This window comes from Acinonyx jubatus, chromosome A1 (genome assembly GCF_027475565.1).
Source record: "Acinonyx jubatus isolate Ajub_Pintada_27869175 chromosome A1, VMU_Ajub_asm_v1.0, whole genome shotgun sequence".
Lineage (NCBI taxonomy): Eukaryota > Metazoa > Chordata > Mammalia > Carnivora > Felidae > Acinonyx > Acinonyx jubatus.
In genome coordinates this window covers 96,710,884-96,731,575 of record NC_069380.1, presented here as the reverse complement: position 1 = coordinate 96,731,575, position 20,692 = coordinate 96,710,884, and the positions used below count along the sequence as shown (strand labels likewise).

Sequence of the window (20,692 nt, the reverse complement as noted above, 5' to 3'; positions counted from 1 at the left end):
GTTTCTAGAATTGCAAGAAACTGTGGAGACTACAGGTGGAAACACTGAGGCCTGGAGGTCAAAGGGTTTCAAGGTGATCCCCTTAGCTCCTGGCCACTGGCTCCTCTGTGGAAAGGTGCTTTGTGATTCTGGAATTATCAAATGTAGCAAAGAGTAACTCCTCCCTCCCTCCCTTCCTTCCTTTCTTCCTTTCTTCCTTTATCTATTATTTTTGAGAGAGAGAGAGCGTGCACACGAGCGGGGGAGAGGGGCAGAGGCAGAGAGAGAATCTTAAGTAGGCTACCCACGCAGTGTGGAGCTCCATGCAGGGCTCGACCCTACAATCCTGGCATCATGACCTGAGTGGAAATCTCGAGTCGGACACTTAACTCATGGAGCCACCCAAGCACCCATGGAGTAATTCCTTCATTTAAAGAAGAGATTACACACGTCGGGCTAGTAACATGTTTTGGTTGGGTCTCCACAATGCGTCTTTCTTTTTAAAACGGAGATAAAATTCATAACACATATAATTCACCATTGTCACCATTGTAAAACTGTACAGAGTGATTTTCCTTATATTCACAATGTTGTGCAAACCATCACCAGTGTCTCCTTCCAGGACATTGTCATCAGTCCCGAAATAGGACCTCATAATGTTTTAATCCTTTTTGCAATTAGTGAAAAACACGTAAAAGTTGGGAGCACGGACATAAGAAATTCATGTTTCCAGCTTCTCAAGGAAAATCTGAACTTCCAACAACATTGCGGGGAGGGGGGGGTGCTCAACGTTGCGGGGGAAACGGGCCCTACAGTTCATCACCTGGCCAGGAAGTGACCCGAGGCAAATGAGTTAGCCACCCCTGCTTTACATGATCAGGCACTCAAGCCACTCTGAATCACTTTTAGGACAGCCTAGGGTGTGATTCTGGCAGATTCCCAAATGCTCACAGTTCTGTGTTCCCTGAGCTGGCAATCAAGGATAAGCAGGCTTGACTACCTAGTTCTGAAGCTCCAAGGGATCTATGGGCTTCCAGAAACTTCTTTATTCCCCTTTTCCTCAAAATGCCTGTATTTCCCACCCCAGATTTTTGCTGAAGTCTCTCTTTTCACCTGGAAAGCCATCCTATATTTACATTAGTAACATCAGACCCGTGTCCCTCGAGGACCACCATTACAACTTGTTTTTGTTTTCTACTTATTACTGTATTTTATTTCCTTGTGACTACTTAATATATTATTAAAAATTTTAAATATATTTAAAATATATATTTTAATATATTTATTTAAATATTTAAATATATTTAAAATATATTATTAAAATTATTAAAAATTTTTTCTTAATGTTTATTTTTAAGAGGAAGAGAGAGAGACAGAGTGTGAGCAGGGGAGTAGCAGAGAGAGAGAGAGACACAGAATCTGAAGCCGGCTCCAGACTCTGAGCTGTCAGCACAGAGCCCAACGCAAGGCTCAAACTCACAAACCGCAAGATCATGACCCAATGCAAGGCTCAAACTCACAAACTGCGAAATCAGGGCCTTTCAGAGTCAAAACCAACTGAGCCACCCAGACGCCCCCACCGCCCCACAAAATAATATTTTTAAAAAGGGAATCATATATACCATGTGAATGATAACCGGTACTCCTCCCTTACACATATCATCATGATAAAAATAATTTAAAAATTTTTAATTGTTAAATTAATTATAAAAATTAATTAGATGAGAAAAAAAATACTCTTCATTTCTAACCAGATATCATTGCCTGTGGAAGACCATGAGCCTCATGTCTACCTGCATGATACAAAAGGAGGTGAATCAGCATGAGTAAGGTGGCAAAAGTCAGAGAGCCTCAAATACAGGCATTCCCTGTGGATGATGCAAAGTATTCGAAGAGAACTGAAATGGACTAATCTTGTAATGTGATTGAAGGTGACTTAACCCTATGCCTGCAGCCTCCTCAAATCAGTCACTGGAGCACCACCAGTGCTTTCCAAAGCATGGAACACGTTCCGTGCTTTGGAAAACAAAGCCATGCCTCTCCTTTCCAAAGCCTCCTGCCAACGTGATCCATATCTCAAGAGCTGTGCCCAACCATTCAGCCATAGACAGCCCTTCTTCAACCTCTCTAGTCCGGATGTGCCAGTCCTCCCACATGTACTTCCATATGTGTAGGTCCAACAGCTCCTGGAGTCTGAAAACCGCTCAAGCATACAGGATGGATCTTCCACATGGCATGTCCTTCTCTGGTGAAGGCTACCGGCGTTAACTGATTTCTGGTCAGATTCCTGGCGTGTGGCGGTTTTGACTCCCTGGTGGGGAGAGTTTTGAGGTGATTTTAAAAACTGGAAACCAGTTTCCTAAATGAACTGAAATATGTCCTAGTTCTGTCTTAAATTTGGGGGTATTACAAACACTGAATACAACTACTATGGGGAAGTCATTCTTGGTGTGCTAAAAAGTAAGAGCTATTGTATTTAGGTCAGTTTTTGTTTTAAAGGTTAGGAAGTGTGCCTAGCAGGCTGAGGGTGGGGAGGTAGGTGGTGAGGCTTTGTTTCTGGAGTGGGCAAAGGGGCTGAGCACCTTGTATGATGATGACTCTAGATGTTATGCATGCCTGGGACCAATCAGTTCACACTACCAGGGTTAACTTGGCTAACGGACATAGGACAAAGATCCCCATAAGCAAATAAAAGCAGAGTGAACTAACCAAACCTTTAAAAAAAATATGAAAGACAACTTTTGATGGTCAATTTGTACTTCTCTGGTATCTAGAGTGATTTTCTAAAAATTGGAGGCCTTATGAGACCCACTAAAACTCAGTTTATAAAGCCATGACTATAATTTTACTGACTTAACTGATTAGCAAGGCTTATGGTCAGATCTTTGGGAAATATTACTGATCATATCAAGTAGTTATTTTATAGTAAGTTCTTCAGTATGTAACAGAACCTGCAATTAAAATATTGTGTCTAAGGAGAAAGACAACACACTTCGTTGAAATTTTCTTATTCACATAATTTTTAATATTTTCACTGCTGCAAAAGGCAGAAGATATTTTATTTTATTATTATTTTTTAATGTTTATTTTTGAGAGAGAGAGAGAAAGAGAGAGACAGAACACAAGCAGGGGAGGGGTGGAGAGAGAGAGGAAGACACAGAATCTGAAGCAGGCTCTGGGCTGCTGGGTGGGGAGGTAGGCACCCTCCGAGCTGTAGACACAGAGCCAGATGTAGCTCGAACTCATGGACCTTGAGATCATGACCTGAGCCGAAGTCAGACGCTTAACCAACTGAGCCACCCAGGAGCCCCAAGGCAGAAGATATTTTAGAAAAATAATAATGGATTTATCTCCAAGATGGGAGACAATGTATATTGTAAACAGACAACAGATAATAGGAAAAAGATGAATCAAGTCCCAAGTGTATGATTGGTGTAAGTTTCTAAATCTAAAAACTTACCCTAACCAGTTTCCCCCTTGAACTTATCTCCTGTTGATTTTCCATTTATGCCATTAAGTTTACACTCCTGCTTCGAAAAGGTTGGTGAGTAGAGTTAATGGATTTGGCAAAAAAAAAAAAAAAAAAAAAAAAAAAGAGCTTTCTCTCTTACATTTTCAGAATCTCTCTTTAATGCCATTTGTTGACCTTGGAATGAAGGAAACAGATGCTATTGTTGGACATAAACGTCGTCTCATACAGTATTTTTAAACTATCAGCTGTACAGCTGGTCTTTATATACGCAGTGAACACGTGTTTCTCTATACCTTTATTCCCTCAACACATATGAATACACAAGTGCCAGAACTCCACCCACATTCCAAGGCAGGGCACATTCTACAGCAAATACCCAAAATGAATTCTGCTGTATTTTCCCTGCTGATGAATCAAAATAAAAAAATGTTTTTCATTACGTCCTACAGAGTAAAATAAAACTATTTGACATGCTGCCCACACCAAAATATAGAAACCATGTTTAAATGAATGTGTAGAGATTCTAGCTGACATCGAAAGGAATTTAAATCTTGAATACACATGTCTAGCATCTATGAGTATTTTTCTTGCATTAAATTGGTATTATCACAAAACAGAGCAATCTTAGATATGGGCAAAAAAAAAAAAAAAAAAAAAAAAAGCTATAGAATTCTTGGATTAAGATTCCAGGTTCCAAATGGAGGCCTTAATAACATCCCAGCTCTCTAAGGTTTTAATGGCATCTAACAAAGTATTGAGGAGTCAGGGTTGGGCCATCTTTTCTTGAGCTGACTTATGGCTCATTGCATTTTGATGGAGGGTAAAGAATCTGAAATATTTTAAGATATTTTTTTAAATCATTAGGGGTACTGAGGAGAGGCCTGGAGGCTGGTGTTGGGTCAGAAGAGGTCTCAGTAACAGCTATTTCTTGGTCTCTGGCCTCATTGTAAAATGGTGGTCAAATCCTAGAAAGACCACTGCTTTGGTCCCTTCTGGTCTTAGAGGCAAGATTTTTTTCAAGCACATTTCAGATCATTTTGACCAGTAGCTTGCCTTTATCACTCATAATCTGATAGAACTTCAGAGCATGTATGTTGATGGTTTAAAAAGGGTTGAGGTCTTTAATCTGCTGTCAAAGCCTGATAAAGCCCATTTCTCATCCCCCAGGTATAAACTAACAAATGAAAGCTGGAGCTTTAATTGTTAAAAGCATTAAATCAGATTTAAAGGCCTGCTTTACTCAGCATAAAGAATTTCACATCTGAATTTATCCTCTTTCCCTGTCACCCAACCAAGTACCTATTTTAAAGTACTTATTCCAATAAAGTAATTATTTATGTTAAAGTAGACTTAAGAGTAATAAGCTTCTCTGGGCTGATCCATGTCCCAGGCCTGGAACCCAGGAAGAACCCCAGAGGTACACAATTCTGATGAAGTGAAACAAAAAGATGTTTCTGTGGCCAAACAAAAAAAGCAGTGGAAAAAAAAAAAAAAAAAAGGCAGGCATTTCAAACACCCAGGGCTACCCAAACCACTCCTTTTTCCATTGCCCCACAAGATGTGCTGGAAGTGTTTTGATAATAAAGCCCATCTGGCCCCAATCCGAAAGACAACTCTCCAGTTACCATCATTTTTCAACAGAGTAAGAAGTTACCCTGTTATGGCCTCCATAGAGGCCTGAACAGACCTGGTCTGGTTAAAGCTCTCTTGTGGGTCTATGCTGAGCTAAGGCCTGGCCATTGTGGTTCAAAACAGCAGCTAGGAAACTGAACATCACCTATATGGCTTCAAAGGGAACCAGCAAAAAGAAGGTTCTACCAGGACTTCTTAAACGCCCCCCATATTCACAGTTCATTCTGAAAGTCAGTCCATCTTGGTTTTATTTGGCTGCTGGAACCATGCGTGGCATAACTACCTATGAAGTACAACACCTCCCCATACCTAAAAATGAGACAGCAAGCACAAATGATGGATCATCATCAATGTTTGGATGATCCGTAAATCTCACGAGAACAGCAGAGATTTTAATTCTGCAAAATATTCTACCCCCGGACCATATGTCTACTCTCACACTCCATTAGTCATCAAACATTTTCTGTTTGCCTACAACATTCCCATCATCATAAAAACTAGAAGATTCTTTCCACTACAAGAGTCTTGATTACTACAAAGACAGAGGAAATGAACAGTTTCGATTAAGGAAACATTTTATTCAGTGAAAATTCAGCTTGTAGAAACACTTCCCTTTTTCTTTTGAAAGCATCCTACTAGAACAGATACAGGGTATCTGAAGCACAAATACAGGAGTCCTGTATTTTCAAAAGACTAAATTTTTTTTATCAAGCTCTAACCCAATCATAGCAGGGGTTGCTTACTCTGTCTTACATTAGTCATTTTTAATTAATTTATTTATTTATTTATTTAAAGTTTATTTATTTTTGACAGAGACAGAGTGCAAGCATGAGCTGGGGAGGTGCAGAGAGAGAGAGAGAGGGAGACACAGAATCCGAAGTAGGCTCCAGGCTCCAAGCTGTCAGCACAGAGCCTGACGCGGGGCTGGAACTCATGAACTGTGAGATCATGACCTGAGCCAAAGTCGGACGCTCAACCAACTGAGCCACCCAGGTGCCCCAGTCATATTTTTTTTTTAAATGTTTACTTATCTTTGAATGAGAGAGACAGAGACAGAGACAGAGACAGAGCGCAAGCCGGGGAGGGCAGAGAGAGAGAGGAAGACACAGAATCGGAAGCAGACTCCAGGCTCTGAACTGTCAGCACAGAGCCCGACGCAGGGCTCAAACTTGTGAATTGTGAGATCATGACCTGAGCCAAAGTCAGATGCTCAACCGACTAAGCCACCCAGGTTCCCCTGTCCTGCCTTAGTCTTCATAACAGAGCAGGAGACAACAAGGAGGAGGCATGGGAGAATAAGAACTTGAGTCACAGCCACTTTCAACCCAAGAATAGTAACCATAACCTTGTTCTTTATGGATTTATGACTTATTTCTAAACTTGGCAAATGAGGCCTCATTGTCCCAAAGAATCGAAAAGCATTTACATGCATTTTGTATTTTAAATCATCATTCCCTGGCCTATGTTCTTATTTGAAAAACAAATTGCAGTCTTCACATTGAAGACTAACCCTTGCTCAAAGTTCATGATTCGGAGAGAGAAACACTTTTTGTTGTTGTTGTTAGAGACAGTCTCATCTAATACATGTTGTATCTAATTTAGCATTTCTATGAAATACTATGGTGTTAAGAATTAAGACCAAAGAAAGATGCTTAGGGCAAGAAAGAAAGAAGAGAAACAGTATTTCCATTAAGGGAGGGAAAAATTACATTATTTAAAATAAGATCTGAAGTTATCTGTGAAGTCCTGAAATAAGAGCTGTAGGCGACAAGACACTGAAAAGCCTTCTGGTATCTGTCAAAATGGTAGAGTTCTGGGGTGCCTGGGTCGCTCAGTTCATTAAGCCTCTGACTTTGGCTCAGGCTGTGATCTTGCAGTTCATGGGTTCGAGCCCCAAGTGGGCTCTATGCTGACAGCTCAGAGCCTGAAGCCTGCTTCGGATTCTGTGTCCCACCCCCCCTCAAAAATAAATAAACATTTTAAAAAATGGTATAATTCTTCCAAAGCAGTTAAGGGGCTTCATGACAAAAGAAATTTAAGAATCACGACATTCACTGGAAGTAACTTTGGGGAAAAAGGGCTCTTTCCATCGGGCCTTAGATTCAAGAACGTAAGAGACATAGTATGTAGAGCTGCCCAGGTGCCAACGACATTTCCCCATTACGTACTTCGGGAGGGTGATGATTTAAAAGGAGCTCAAGATAAAAGAGGCAGCAAGGAGAGAATAAGGACTCTCGCAGATTCTCATGACAATTCAAATACCCTCTTAGTTCATTAAAAATGAATGAACACCATAAAATCAGTTTCAATCTGTATAACAGAAAATGTCAGGTGAAGTGAGAGCACGGAAAAAATGAGAGAGCTAAGTGGCTGGCTTGGAGCTTCATACTTAGTGGGCATGTTGAAATGACTGACAAAGACCTATTCTGTCCAGAAATCCCCCACTTTATTTTTAAGCCTGGAAACTGGTTAGTCATATCTATACAGAACACTTCCTGTCCAGGGGCACGAAGATGGCAACAATCTGCCAAGTTTAGTAGCTGCCTACATTTAGTGAATTGAGTTATTCATGGAATAAAAAACAGCATCGAACATTAGGGGAAAAAAATCTGGCTAACTGAAGCTTTAAAAGATATACAAAGAAAACAGGTTTGACTATTTCACAGAAGAGGGATAGATGGTGCCATGGAGAAAAAAAAATGAAAGAACAACAGACAATATTATTCTAAGAGACTATTTGCTGGTAGTTTCTGGACTATTGTAGCATCCCTACCAAATATAACAGCTCTCTCACTCCCACCCTTTAGATTAATAGTGCAAGTGGGGTGCCTGGGTGGCTCAGTCGGTTAGGCGTCAGACTTCAGCTCATGTCATGATCTCACCACACTGAGTTCGAGCCCTGCGTCGGGCTCTGTGCTGACAGCTCAGAGCCTGGAACCTGCTTCGGATTCTGCGTCTCCCTTTCTCTCCGCCCCTTCCCCAGTCTCTCTCTCTCAAAAGTAAACATTAAAAAAATTAAAAAAAGATTAATAGTGCAAGTGACAGCCCACATCTTCATCTACAAAAGTGTCCAAAGACTGCAGACTATCTCAGGGAACTAAGCAGCAGCAACGAAATCTTCCTTTCTCTTAATATGGTCTAATTCTAGGGTAAAGGAAGGGCCGCCTGAGAATTTTACAAAAACATGAATGCAGAGGACTAAAATATAGAGCAGAAAGGTAAACTTTTATCCACTGGTCTACCACCACCGTGTGACAGTAAGAACGCATGTTTGGGAAACAGAGGAAAACGATTAAGGATGGGAAGAAGGACCTTATCCCGGGCCACCCTGAGGGCTGTCAGGCTTCAGCGAGGCTGGCTCTCCCCACGGCAATTATAATTTTACTTGATTAACCCTTACGCGTGTCACAACAAGCCAGCCCAAGTGCCACCACAGAGAAACCTGAGGCGCGGCACCGCCTCCCCCCCGCACGCCCGCACCCCAGGCACAGAGGGGGCAACCGCAAAACATGCTGGGATGGAGGGCCACAGCAGGATCATCAAATACTCACTCCTATGCAGTTGCTCCCGTGCGTCTGGGGTTATCAGTCAGATCATCAAGTCAGCTATGGTTGAGCGAGCCAAATAATTTAAACCAGTTCTACCCATAAAAACCCCTCAGCCTGAAATTCTTCAGTGAGCCTGCTTACCGTCAGACTTGCTAGTTCGTGGACCCCCCAGAAGGGAGGGACAGCTTTACTGGGAGGGGGTGACGGAGCTCTACTCCTCCAACCGCCATTCACCCGAAGGCCTTCCAGAAAAGGGAATGGCACGACCCGGCAGAGGGCTCTGAAACGACTCCCACAGGCTGGCTTTCCTGCCTTTTTCTAACTCATCGTCTGCCATTTGCAAGCTCTTTGAGGAAATCATTTTTATAACCCAGCATGAGCGTCGCTAGAAATCCAAGCCAAGACAACACAGCCCTGGCTTCTGACTGGCCCCGATTCAGCAGTTGGAAAGGCAGCAGCATTCCTCAGTGTCACGTCCTTGTTTATGGGCCTGGCATTCATCCCACCCACCGGGAAGAGCCACAGAGCTCCTGTGTCCTCCACAGGCCACTGTTCCACTGCCTCCAAGTGGGCCTCCTACTTGGGAGACCAGCTCACCCTCCAGCCTACTGTTAACTCACACCCCAACAGACCAAACTGTCAAAACGTCTTATCCCATTATCTCAGTTACACCGCTGCTCACCTCTCTCGTTTTGCCCAAGTTTTGTTTTTGTTTTTTTCCCTTCTCGTTCCAGAGTTATTTCCTTACTCCTCCCTTCCTGTCTCTCCACATGCCTACCCCTGCCCTTGGAACCTCCACATCAGGGCTGGATCCCCGCCCCCTCCCTCTCCACAAGGCTCCCACTCACGATTTCTTCCTCATTGTTCCCTTGAAATTTTGAAATCTGTCCAGTGGCCACACCCTCAAAGTTCCTTGCTATTCTGGTTTTCTAGAAGGGTTCTGTTCCCGCTCAGTATATGTGACTTGCCCCTCAAGGCTAACTCCTTGAAAACTCTCCCAAGAGACCTCTTTGACTATCATCTCCTTTCTCAGGAGGACTGGAGTCAGACATTTAGACTCGGGATCCTGGGGAGGGGTCCATTGCCATGCTAGCTCTTTCGTAACTGACTTCATTTTAATTTTAAACCTCGAAAGGAGAAAACGGTGTTATAAGCGCTTTACAATAAAGAGAACAGTCAGTGCAGTAGTATCTCACTTTTATCGAGTAACTTCACAGAAGAAAAGAAGTTCCTTGGGACAAGCCCACCCTTCCGTGCTCTCTACAGAACGTGCACTGAGGCCTTCATCAGGTTGAATATCGTAGGCAGGCCTCGGACGCATTCTGTCATTGGGTGTCATTATAAACCTCCTTATCCACCCAGCACCTGCTGAGTGAAGCTGTCTTATCACTGACACACGCATCCCCTCATCGGCTCTCACAAGGGACCAGCATATTCCCACTGCTGTGACCAAGAGGAGAAACATAAAATTTCTCAGGATGGCTCAACTACTCAGTGTGGCCCAAATCCTACGTTATACGTATAATACGGAAGCCTGTCAAATCTAGGGTGTCCCTGGCAGATACATCGGTAGATTTCCAAGACAGGCCCTCAGGAAGAAAAGGCATGGGGTTGGGGGGAGGGGAGAGGATGTGAAGGCGAAAGGGAAGCTAGAAACATTCTCTAATTCTCAGGTTGGCCAAAGCTTCTTCCTGATGTGAAGAGCTGGATTAAATTTCCTGCCAGGATTCACTTGTTAGCCTCAGGCACCCAGGGCTGACCGTGCCAACGCCACAGAGAGAGACAGGGCTGAGATGAGCGGGATGCAGATCAAGAAAGGAATCAGGGGGCAACTAAGATTTGAAGGTGTGCACCAATGGAGATGATGGGAGTAGCCCTTCCTCAGGAGACGGGCGCTTGCTCACAGCTGGGACAGTCACCCCACAGCCTGCACACCTTCCCTCGTTCCCACGCAGTACTGACTGAATGTTCACGATGTGGTCTAATCCCTTAGCAGATGAGATCTTAGGCTCTCAGCATTTGCTGAGCCCCCAAAGAGAAGGCAGCAAAGCCTCTCCTCAGACGTGGCTGACCACTGTCTCATTCTCCTGGCCTCTAAAACCGGCTTCTCGGGGCGCCTGGGTGGCTCAGTCAGTTAAGCGTTCGACTCTTGATTTCAGCTCAGGTCATGATCTCACGGTTCGTGAGTTCGAGCCCCATGTTAGGCTCTATGGAAATCAAGAGTCGGACGTTTAAACGACTGAGCCACGCAGGGACCCCAGGCAAAAAGGTCTTAAGGCTTCGGGAGCCTAAAGCTGTCGTGGTCACTTAGGGCATTTCACCATTTCCTTGGGAGAAAGTCTGCTCCCAGTTATTTACAAAATTAAATCTTGTCACCACAAACCCGGAGAGCGTATTCCCAAGTATGCACACAGATGGTACTACACACACAAACGCCAAACCCCCATCTCTCTCATCAGGCCCTGTTCTGACAGCTCAGAGCCTGGAGCCTGCTTCGGATTCTGTGGCTCCCTCTCTCTCTCTCTCTCTGTTCCTCTTCTGCTCGTTCTCTGTCTCTTAAAAATAAATAAACGTTAAAAAAAAATAAAAAAAATAAACATAAATACCACAAGGTACCACTTAATAGCAACACAGGCTTTGCCCAGGCTTGCAGATCCCCAGAGAAGCACCTCTGAGACATTCAGTGCCCACTCAGCAGTTAGTCACTCAGGACGCACTGCAGCACAACTCTTCTTCAAGCTTCTTAAACTCTTAGAACCAGATTGAAGTAATTGTTCTTTCAGGTTCCTTGGTCAGCGGCCGCGGGAGCTGCGGGCTGACTCCCAGAATGCACCAGACCTGCGGGGCCCTGGGGAAAACGAGACTGTGGGGCGCCCATCTGTTACTGCAGCCACCCGTCCGGTGTCTGAACGCTTCCCACCCACACAGGTGCACACGTTCTCCCCACAAGAGCGCCCCTGCCCAACTGGCACCCTCAATGGTGAATTTCCCTGAATGATGCTCTTCTCAAAGGAATGAAAACAAATTGGCTCACTGTGTAATCGCCTCTCACTTGGACTCTCCCACTTTCCACACCAGGGAGTGAACAAGACCTATGTGCAGAGCTCAATTTTACTTCACAGTGCCTCTTCATCTTCCTCACTGGTTATCCACTTAGGAGAAGGTGAAATAGGAACTCTTCAGGTGTTCAACCACTCCCTTTAGGTTTTGTAAATTCCCCCCAAAGCTGGTGAACGGCAGCCATACAAACAGATGAGGTCCGTCCTGCCTCAAGGAGAGCTCATGAACAAATGCAGGATGCAAAAAACCTATGTTTGCAAAACTTCTTGTTGGCCAAACAGGCATGAGGGGGAAGGGGGGTGCGGTGCTTGATAGGGCCTGGACGTTACCTCTCTGAGCCTCAGTTCTGCATCTCTAAAATAAGAGGTAAGATAAAAGAACGTGTGCTGTTGCTTTTTAACTCTAAATCGTGGTGATTTTACTTGTGTCTGGAGGAGAATCATTTTAATTACAAAGTCTCCTTACCGCAGATCTTCCTGAAATATTACAGACAGACATAATGAGTTGATTTTTTTCAAGTTTATTTATTTTGAGAGAGAGAGTGAGAGTGAGTGGGAAGGGCAGAGAGAGGGAGGGAGAGAGAAAATCCCAAGCAGGCTTCGTGAGGTCAGCCTAGAGCCTGACACAGAGCTCGATCCCACGAAACGTGAGATCATGACCTGAGCCAAAATCAAGAGTCAGACACCTAAATGACTGAGCCACACAGGCGCCCCAGTGAGTTGATTTTTTTTTAATGCAGCTTACACTATCATTTTAGGCACAACCCACTAAATGAAGAGAGGTATACGACCAAGCTCAACTCATTCTTTTCCAAGTTGTCAGCATCCTTCTCGTACAGACAGAAATGTTGACAAATAAATGGTTTGTGGCAGATCAAGCGACTCTGCGTTACTCTGAAGTGAAATCACTGGGTCTGGAGATTTCTCTGGCCCTACTGCATGCTCTGGCACTTGCCCACTTTTGGGGCTGTTTGCCGGATTACCCACAGCCAGGAACAGGGAACCTAATCATCTACATTATCCTGACTGCTCACTGGCGCCATAGTTCGGGGACCAGAAAAGCGTGATACATATTCAGTCTGATGAAAATTTCAGAAGTGAGGAAGAAAAAGGCCCAGACACCCAGAAGCCGGGGGTGTGGAACAATGTCGGGTCATCAGTGATGTCCACCGTACAGAAGATGGTTTGGCAAGGACCTCTAAACCAATGTTCCACTTTTAGTCCCTGTGAGCACTCTGTACTCCAAGGCTAATGACTACATAAAAGGAAACATGATCACATCAAAGTCTGGTATTTTAGACCCTATGCTGGACCTCTTACATTATACATGACATCAAGGTCAGCCGCACCCAGGGCCATGCATTTCTTCAGTCTTTCTTTTTCTTTCCATCTGCAGAGAAGGGCCAGCACAGGGAGGGAAGAGGGGAGAAAACTGGTACAGTAATGTTTAGCAAAGAATGCTGTTATAGAAGCTGTCGCACCTCATGAGGTCCCTAGGCAGCGAGGACCCTACCCAATGTGGCTTTCTGGTGACAGAAGAGATGAACAAGTTACCACCATGGAAAAAGTGAGCTGTTCTCTCCTATGATAAATACTCTGCCAGGTGTTGGTCCCGTTCTTTCTAGTGTGAAGTCTCTATGAGGAGTCAGTCCTCAGACATACCTCTGTCCTGTCATTTGGCTGACTTCAGTCATCCGACTGCCAAGTTGATTGATCACAACAGGCTGCCTGAGGGGCGCCTGGGTAGCTCAGTCGGCTAAGCTCCCGACTCTTTGTTTGGGCTCAGGTCAGAATCTCACAGTTCATGAGATTGAGCCCTGCATTGGGCTCTGTGCTGACAGCACAGGGCCTGCTTGGGATTCATTCTCTCTCTCTCTCTCTCTCTCTCTCTCTCTCTCTGCCACTCCCCTGCTCACACACTCTTTCTCTTTCTCTCTCAAAATATATAAACTTAAATGATAATAATAATAAAGGTTTAAAAAACAAAAAAATAGGCTTCATGAAAACCCACCAGGGAAGTGAGGACCCCAGAGAGGGCAGACCATGGTGAGACAGATTCGGCATAGGTAACCTGAAGTCCTGAGAAACTACCATACGGTCACTGAGGAACAGGTCAGTTACCTGTTAAAATGACATTTCAACCGAGGAGGGCTACCATCGAGAGTGTAAATGTCTGTGCATATTGCCAACAAGTTAACTCATCACCAGGAGACATGACAAGTTAACTGAGTGGATCACAACAGACTTGAGGATCACTCACTGTGTACACCCATCTTGCAGATTTTGAAGAAACTTGAAGCCCAGTGGATACTATAAGGTCACCAAATTGTGATAACCTAATATACACATAACTGAAGCCTATTTCATCTCAGTGACCAGGGGAGTCCACACTCCCTTTTCAAGTTGGCGACTCAAAAAACCTTGTCCCAAAGGTGCTTGGGTCTCCCCCGACCCTCCACTGCAGTGGGCTCCAGGTACCCCCTACCAGCCCTGCTGGGCTCCTAGATCCCCTCACCAGGGGAGAAGAATGCACTCAAGACTCCCTACCCGTGTCCCTGAGAGGCAGGAAAGAGCCTGGGTCTCCTCTTCCTTCTCCAACACCTGGCCTCTCCACCCCTCGCTTCCGGAGCCAGGGTGCAAATGAACACAGACCACAGGGAGCATCCCCCTGAATGCCAAGCTTGAGGATGGGGGAGGGTAGCTTTGGGACATTCCCAGGAGTATCAGGTCAGGGTTAAAAGCATGGGTTCTGCGGATAGTCAGCGTCCATGCACACCCAGATTCCACTTTTTCTAGCTTTGTGATGTTAGGCACAGTTTGTAACCTCTCTGGACTTCAGATTGCTTTACTGTTATGCGGAGTCAACACAAGGGATTATTATACAAGTATTAAATGAGATAATATACATAATCAGTTGCTTGGCACTGTGTCTGGCACACAGAAGACCTCAGTACATTTCAGTTTCAAAACTGTGTCTTCAGGGGCGCCTGGGTGGCTCAGTCGGTTACATGTTCCACTCTTGACTTTGGCTCAGGTCTCTCTCTCTCTCAAAAAAAAAAATTAAATTAAACAGTAAAAAAATTTACTTTTGAGAGAGAGAGAGACAGAGACAGAGACAGAGCACAAGCAGGGGAGGGACAGATAGAGAGAGGGAGACACAGAATCTCAAGCAGGCTCCGGGCTCTGAGCTGTCAGCACAGAGCCCGACGCAGGGCTTGAACCCACAGACTACGAGATCATGACCTGAGCCAAAGTCGGACACCTAACCGTCTGAGCCACCCAGGCACCCCCATTAAAAATTTTTTTTCTAATAAAAATTAAAAAATAAAGGAGGGGGCGCCTGGGTGGCTCAGTTGGTTAAGTGTCTGACTTCGGCTCAGGTCATGATCTCATAGTCTGTGATTTCAAGCCCCATGTTGGGCTCTGTGCTGACAGCTCAGAGCCTGGAGCTAGCTTCTGATTCTCTCTCTCTCTCTCTCTCTCTCTCTCTCTGCCCCTCCACCGCTCACACTCTCTCTCAAAAATAAATAAACACTAAAAAAAATTAAAACAAAAATAAAGGAGAGATAAATGCCTAAAATTGGACAAAGTGTTGAAGATACCTTGAAGAATGGAGCTCAGTCACTGACTGTATAAATAGGAAATGATCGCCTCATACCACTTACACTGGGGAAAAAAACAGATGTGGTCTTGCCCTCCAGAGCTTGTGATCTGGAGAAGAGATGCTAAACAGTAACGGTAAGGCCAAGAACAGGTGCTCTAAGAGAAGGCAGATCCTAATTCAGGCTGGAAGCTCAGAACAAATCCCTCCAAGGAAGTGAAAAGAACGTCAGGTAGGGAGAAGGATAGAGCTGGCAGGAGGCCCAGCAGGTGCAAACACTCTGAATTAGGAAGCTGATGGAAAAGAACCAGGAAAGACATCAGGTGCGGTGAGGAGCCCAAGGTGGACGGCGTGGCCATCTGCTGTGGGAAGGACACCTACTCCACGGACACCTGAAGGGAGGGAATGGGTGAAGGTGAGTCTGTCACTCTGGGGGCAGGAAGTTCAGGGATGGTCTAATGGCTACTGTTTTCTCTGTGAAATAGCAGGCCTGGTGAGGAGGCAGAAGAGAAATGGGTGAGGGCAGGGTAAAACCTATTAGGGGCCCCAGAGGAGGAGCTGAGCTCACTCACAGCTCCAGGGTCACTTTTTCCCAAGTCCCCACATAGCAACCCCTCCTTAACAATGGCTTCCTCACAGGGCACCTGGGTGGCTCAGTCGGTTAAACGTCTGACTCTTGATTTTGACTCCGGTTATTTGATCTCACGGTTCATGGGATCGAGCACCGTGTTGGGCTCTGTGCTGACAGTGCCGAGCCTGCTTGGGATCCTCTCCCCCTCTTGGTGCCCCTCTCCCAATCTCTCTCTCTCTCAAAATAAATAAACATTAAAAAGAAAACTATAAAAAAATGGCTTTCTTACTTTCTGGTACCAAGGCTACAAGAACCTAGACGAAGGAATTATGCATCCCATGACGTTTACCAGTAGAAAGGTCCTCAGAGATCAGAGCCGCCCTTCATTTTTTCCTATTTCACAATTAAGTAATTTACTCAACAGGATGCCCCTAAACGCAAAAAATGTGGCCGTCAGCCTATCTCCTCAGGAAGCTGCCGTCCACTGGAAACTGTTGGTGTCTTCCTTTCTATGACCTTCCCCTTTTTCGCAAAGTGGGTTTCGTCCTTCATTTCTCTTGCTTTCTTATTCACATCATGCCTGTATATCTTAAATTCATTCAGCTTTTAATAAAGCCAGGCCTGGATTATTTCTTTCTGTTTAATACTCAAGTACAATCACCTATTCATTTGTAAGCAGGCAAAATTCAGTCAATTCTTTAGGAGGTGGCCATAGACTGAGGATGGAATCTCAGCCCTCCTGGCACAGAGTCAAGTGCGTTCTAAGCTATGATGGCTTAACAATATCCCCAGTCATTTGCTTCCACATTCACTCACATACACAAATATGTTGGCCTCTAAGGACTTCTGAATCGACTTGATATTTTTTTCAGATTTAACCCAAAGAAAGTATAAGTCTCTCACTGGAGCTCAGAATAATGACTTACAAGCATCTCCCATGATAGGAAGTCAGGCACCAACTATCGGAAGGCAATGTAGACATTGTGAAGAGCCTGTGGTGATGCCACACTAAATGAGATACTCAACTCTATCAGAAGAAAAAAAAAAAAGCTAAGGAGAGGGGAAAGGACTAGTGAGGAGAGAGAAAAAATAATACTTTACACAGGGTAACTCCTTTCAAAGACATCCCGGGGGTGACAGCTAAACAGAGGGTTCTAGATTACAGCTAATACCCAGCCTTGTAAGAAGTGCCCAGGATATGGACACACACTCACTCACACACAAACACACCCTTTATTTCCTGGCAGAAGTGACAATGATTCTGTGAATAAAGTATTCACGCCATCTCCCTGCAGAGTTATTCCATATCTTTCCCTAATCGCCATCAATGTAAACCTGTAGCACCTCATATCATATTTTTTTAAAATTCTGGGCCTTCTGTAAAAAGCAGAGTCCAGACCATTTTGCTGCAGTTCTGCAGAATGGAAATGATGGCAAGTGGAGGTAGTAAGGAGAGGACCTAGTAGGGAGGGGCCATCAAGCACCCTCTTCACCCTCTGTTAGGCTACTATCCAGAGAGCTGGGCAGGAGAGAACAAGGTGGATGCCGCGAGAGGAATATAGTCTACACTCTGCGATGACGTTTTTTTCCATCTTCCCGGCCTGCTCCTTCTTTCCCAAAAGAAAGGAAAAACACACCTGGGAGAAAATGCCGATTTAAATATTACTTGTAATCAGTACAAGAGTTCACCAGGCTGGATTCTCTCAGCCTGTTTCCTATCTGCCTTTGACTACCTTTGACTTACTATAAATTGCTGTTATAAAGACAAAAAAAAAAAAAAAAAAAAAAAACCAGCCATCAGCACATGGCTCCATCAAGACAGAGGCCACAGCCAGGAAACATTAATCCCCCACGCTCCACATCAAGCTCAAACACAATGCTCCTGGCTGTCATTTTTCATTCACAACAGCCTCATATTTCTATTAAACAACCTCTTTTACTGACTTCTTTCCCCACACCACATAATAAGGTAAACACCAGCCCCCAGAGACCACATTATGAAACACAGAGCTTCACTTTGGGAAGGGAATCAGTAAAAAGACAGAAGAGGCCAAGTTTGAAGGGATCTCCCTAAGTCATTCATGTCTACCAAATGGAGAAATGATGGGGTTCCTTTCTGCTCCCCAGGCTCCCAGCGGCTGCTGCGATTAACTTGAAATCTACCAGTTTCCCAAGAGGCTCCTCGAAAAGAAAAGGAATTTTCATAATTATGAACAGTCTCCTCTCCTACTACTCTCTAATTTTCCCCAATTCTCCTCCCTCCCACCCCCACTTACAAGAGGACTTTTGTACACATCCAGTTTCAGGAAACAAAGCATACAAACATTCACACACAAATAAACTCCCAGAACTAACACCAGCGTATAATTGTGTTTTCGTTGGAGCTTTTCCAGCCCTGTCACCCGTTCTCTGTTAGGAGTAAAGGAAACCCTTTGCCTGGGTGAAGTTAGAAACAGACAAACTCCTCAGTTTACAAGCTGCAAAATGAATTCACCACTGAAAAGTCAGTAAAGAAAAAAAAGAAAAAAACAACAACTAACCTATTCCCTAAATGAAGATCTTTCACTTCTTCCCCTCACTCGGCTTCCCCTTTTAACCGGAAACACACGGAGTTTCCAATTTCTGAAACCCTTTTTAAGGGTCCCTCAACTGTTCGGGCTCTTGCAAAGAAGTCCTAATGCAGGCAGGCAAGCGCTTTTCAAAGCACATTTTGCATTCTTGGAGTCAATACTGGGGCCGTTTCCTTTCCAGACAAATCCACAAAGCAGCTTTTAGTGGGCTGCCTGCGCTAGATTGGACTCGTCCTCTCCTTGTCTCGTTGGGGCTGCGGGGTGAGCAGGGTACAGGGCTCTGTATAGTCAGCTCTAGCTGAGCTGCGACAAAGTAGCCACCGCTCGTTGTAAAACTCCCATCTGCTCCCCTACTACGCCTTTCCTCCACATTCCTCCGCGGGACTTGGCTGCTCCCCCCGCCCACCAACCCCCAAGAAATCAAAGCCATACCTTCCTTGGATTCTTCTGCTTCGGAGTGCATGGTGTCAGGGTAACCGGCTGCAGGGGCGATTACCGCTGACATGTACTCAGACGAGCTTCAAGTTTGCTCCGAGGCCAAAACCCCGCTCACGACAGAAAATAAAAGGAAGGGGAGCCACTAAAATCAAAACCTCCCCGGGGCGGAGGGCTGGTTCTGGTGCAGGGATTTTTGCAGGGGGAAACTTCTGCAAGAGTGACGAATCGCGTCTCGGCTGGGCGGCGGGGGTCCGCCCCCGGGGCCGCGCGGACCCGGCCCGTCGCAGGGCGGAGGCGACCTGGCGCGGCTGGCGGGGCCCAGGCGCACGCAGGTGGGGTGGAGGCCAGGACCGCAGCCCGACTCTCGGAACAGGCAGGGCCGAGGGGCGCCGTGGGCAAACGTGACCGAGACTGGCTACGCCTGTGAAATACATGTGCAACTAAAGCAACAAGGCTCATCTCAGCGCGCGCTGCAATTGCACAGAAATAAGAAATGCACTTACGGTCACAGAAATACCCCTGGATCTTTGGGTTACATTTTTCGGCGCCCATTTAACTTTCCTTGTCTTGGGGTCTGACATGCCAAGAAATAAGGATGTTGAAGCTGCTCCGGTTTGTACGTTCCTTTTGCGGGGAAAGTAACGTGGCCCTTGGTCCATGTGGCTGGAAGGACCAGTTTCACCAGGCACAGGCAACCTCACCAGCCCAAGAGCAGGGCCTTTTGAAGAAAGTGGGGTTGGCCTCCACCCCTTACCTTTGCACTGGAAAAGCAGACAAGGCGGCTTACTCAGCATAACCCGGGCGAGCACTCTTACTCAAACCCCAGCTCGGGCGCAGGAGCAGCTCCATTACAAGGTAGCCCTAAGGATGGTCCTCGGAACGGAGAGCGCCCTTCCCTTCCCGCGCTACTGTCGACAAAGCGGGATAAATTCTTTCCAAATGCCAAAGGGGGAGGCCGGTATTCCGGCTTTTGAAATGCTGATAGAATAGAAAGTCTGGCAGAGCATGGGGAGGAGAACTCAGTTCTGCCCCCTGGTCTGGTCCACTGGCTCCTTACAATTGGTTGAGAGGTGGGCGTCTTCACTTGGTGAAACCTTGGTTTTTCCTTCCGAGGGTCCTGGATTAGAGCTGACATGGAGATACCTGTCTTAATGGAGGTATTTTGCAGAGCACTAGTTTTCTCACCAATCTAAGGCAAAAGATGCTCCAATAACATACCGGAAAGATGGTGAACTCTGAGAAAAGTTATATTCTTTTAATAAGTTTCTTCTCCAGCTGCTTTCTTTTTCTCATTTCCCATTTTTATATGGGCAAAAACACAAGAGTAGGCACTAAGGCAAATTTGGTGAAAAGAATACACAAAAGATCTGGATTTAAAGAGCCTGAATTAAAATTTATCATTTTTTAATGACTTTCAGCAAATTAATCTCTTTGGGCCTCCCTTCCTTCACATGTAAAATGAGGATTACAAATAGTATTTACTTGACATATTTATGTTTGGTATTAAATAAGGTAAAAGAAGCGGCACCTGGGTGGCCCAGTTGGTTAGCCGTTGGACTTCGGCTCAGAACATGATCTCACAGTTTGTGAGTTCAAGCCCTGCGTCGGGGGCTCTGTGCTGACAGCTCAGAGCCTGGAGCCTGCTTCGGATTCTGTGTCTCCCTCTCTCTCTGCCCCTCCCCTGCTCACACTCTGTCTCTCTCTAAAAAATAAATTAGAAAACATTAAAAAAAATACTAAGTAAGGTAATACTAGCAAAAAGTGATTTGAAAAGCATAAAGTCCTACAGAGATTATTACAAAGTATTGCACCATTAAAAGTA

At 45.2% G+C, this 20,692-nt stretch overlaps 1 protein-coding gene across 8 annotated transcripts in view; it reads right to left on the bottom strand.

The window, feature by feature from the left end:
* TNFAIP8 (TNF alpha induced protein 8) overlaps positions 1-20,692 on the bottom strand; it is a 130,727-nt gene that overhangs the window by 18,349 nt on the left and 91,686 nt on the right. The window contains exon 1 of one of the 8 annotated variants that reach the window (XM_015076699.3): positions 19,625-20,577. The exons of 3 other annotated variants lie outside the window; for them this stretch is intronic. In XM_015076699.3, coding sequence (XP_014932185.1) covers positions 19,625-19,664 — 40 coding nt within the window. In that variant the 5' untranslated portion in view covers positions 19,665-20,577. 4 more of the 8 variants (XM_015076698.3, XM_015076697.3, XM_053220083.1 and 1 more) reach the window with 4 other exon arrangements.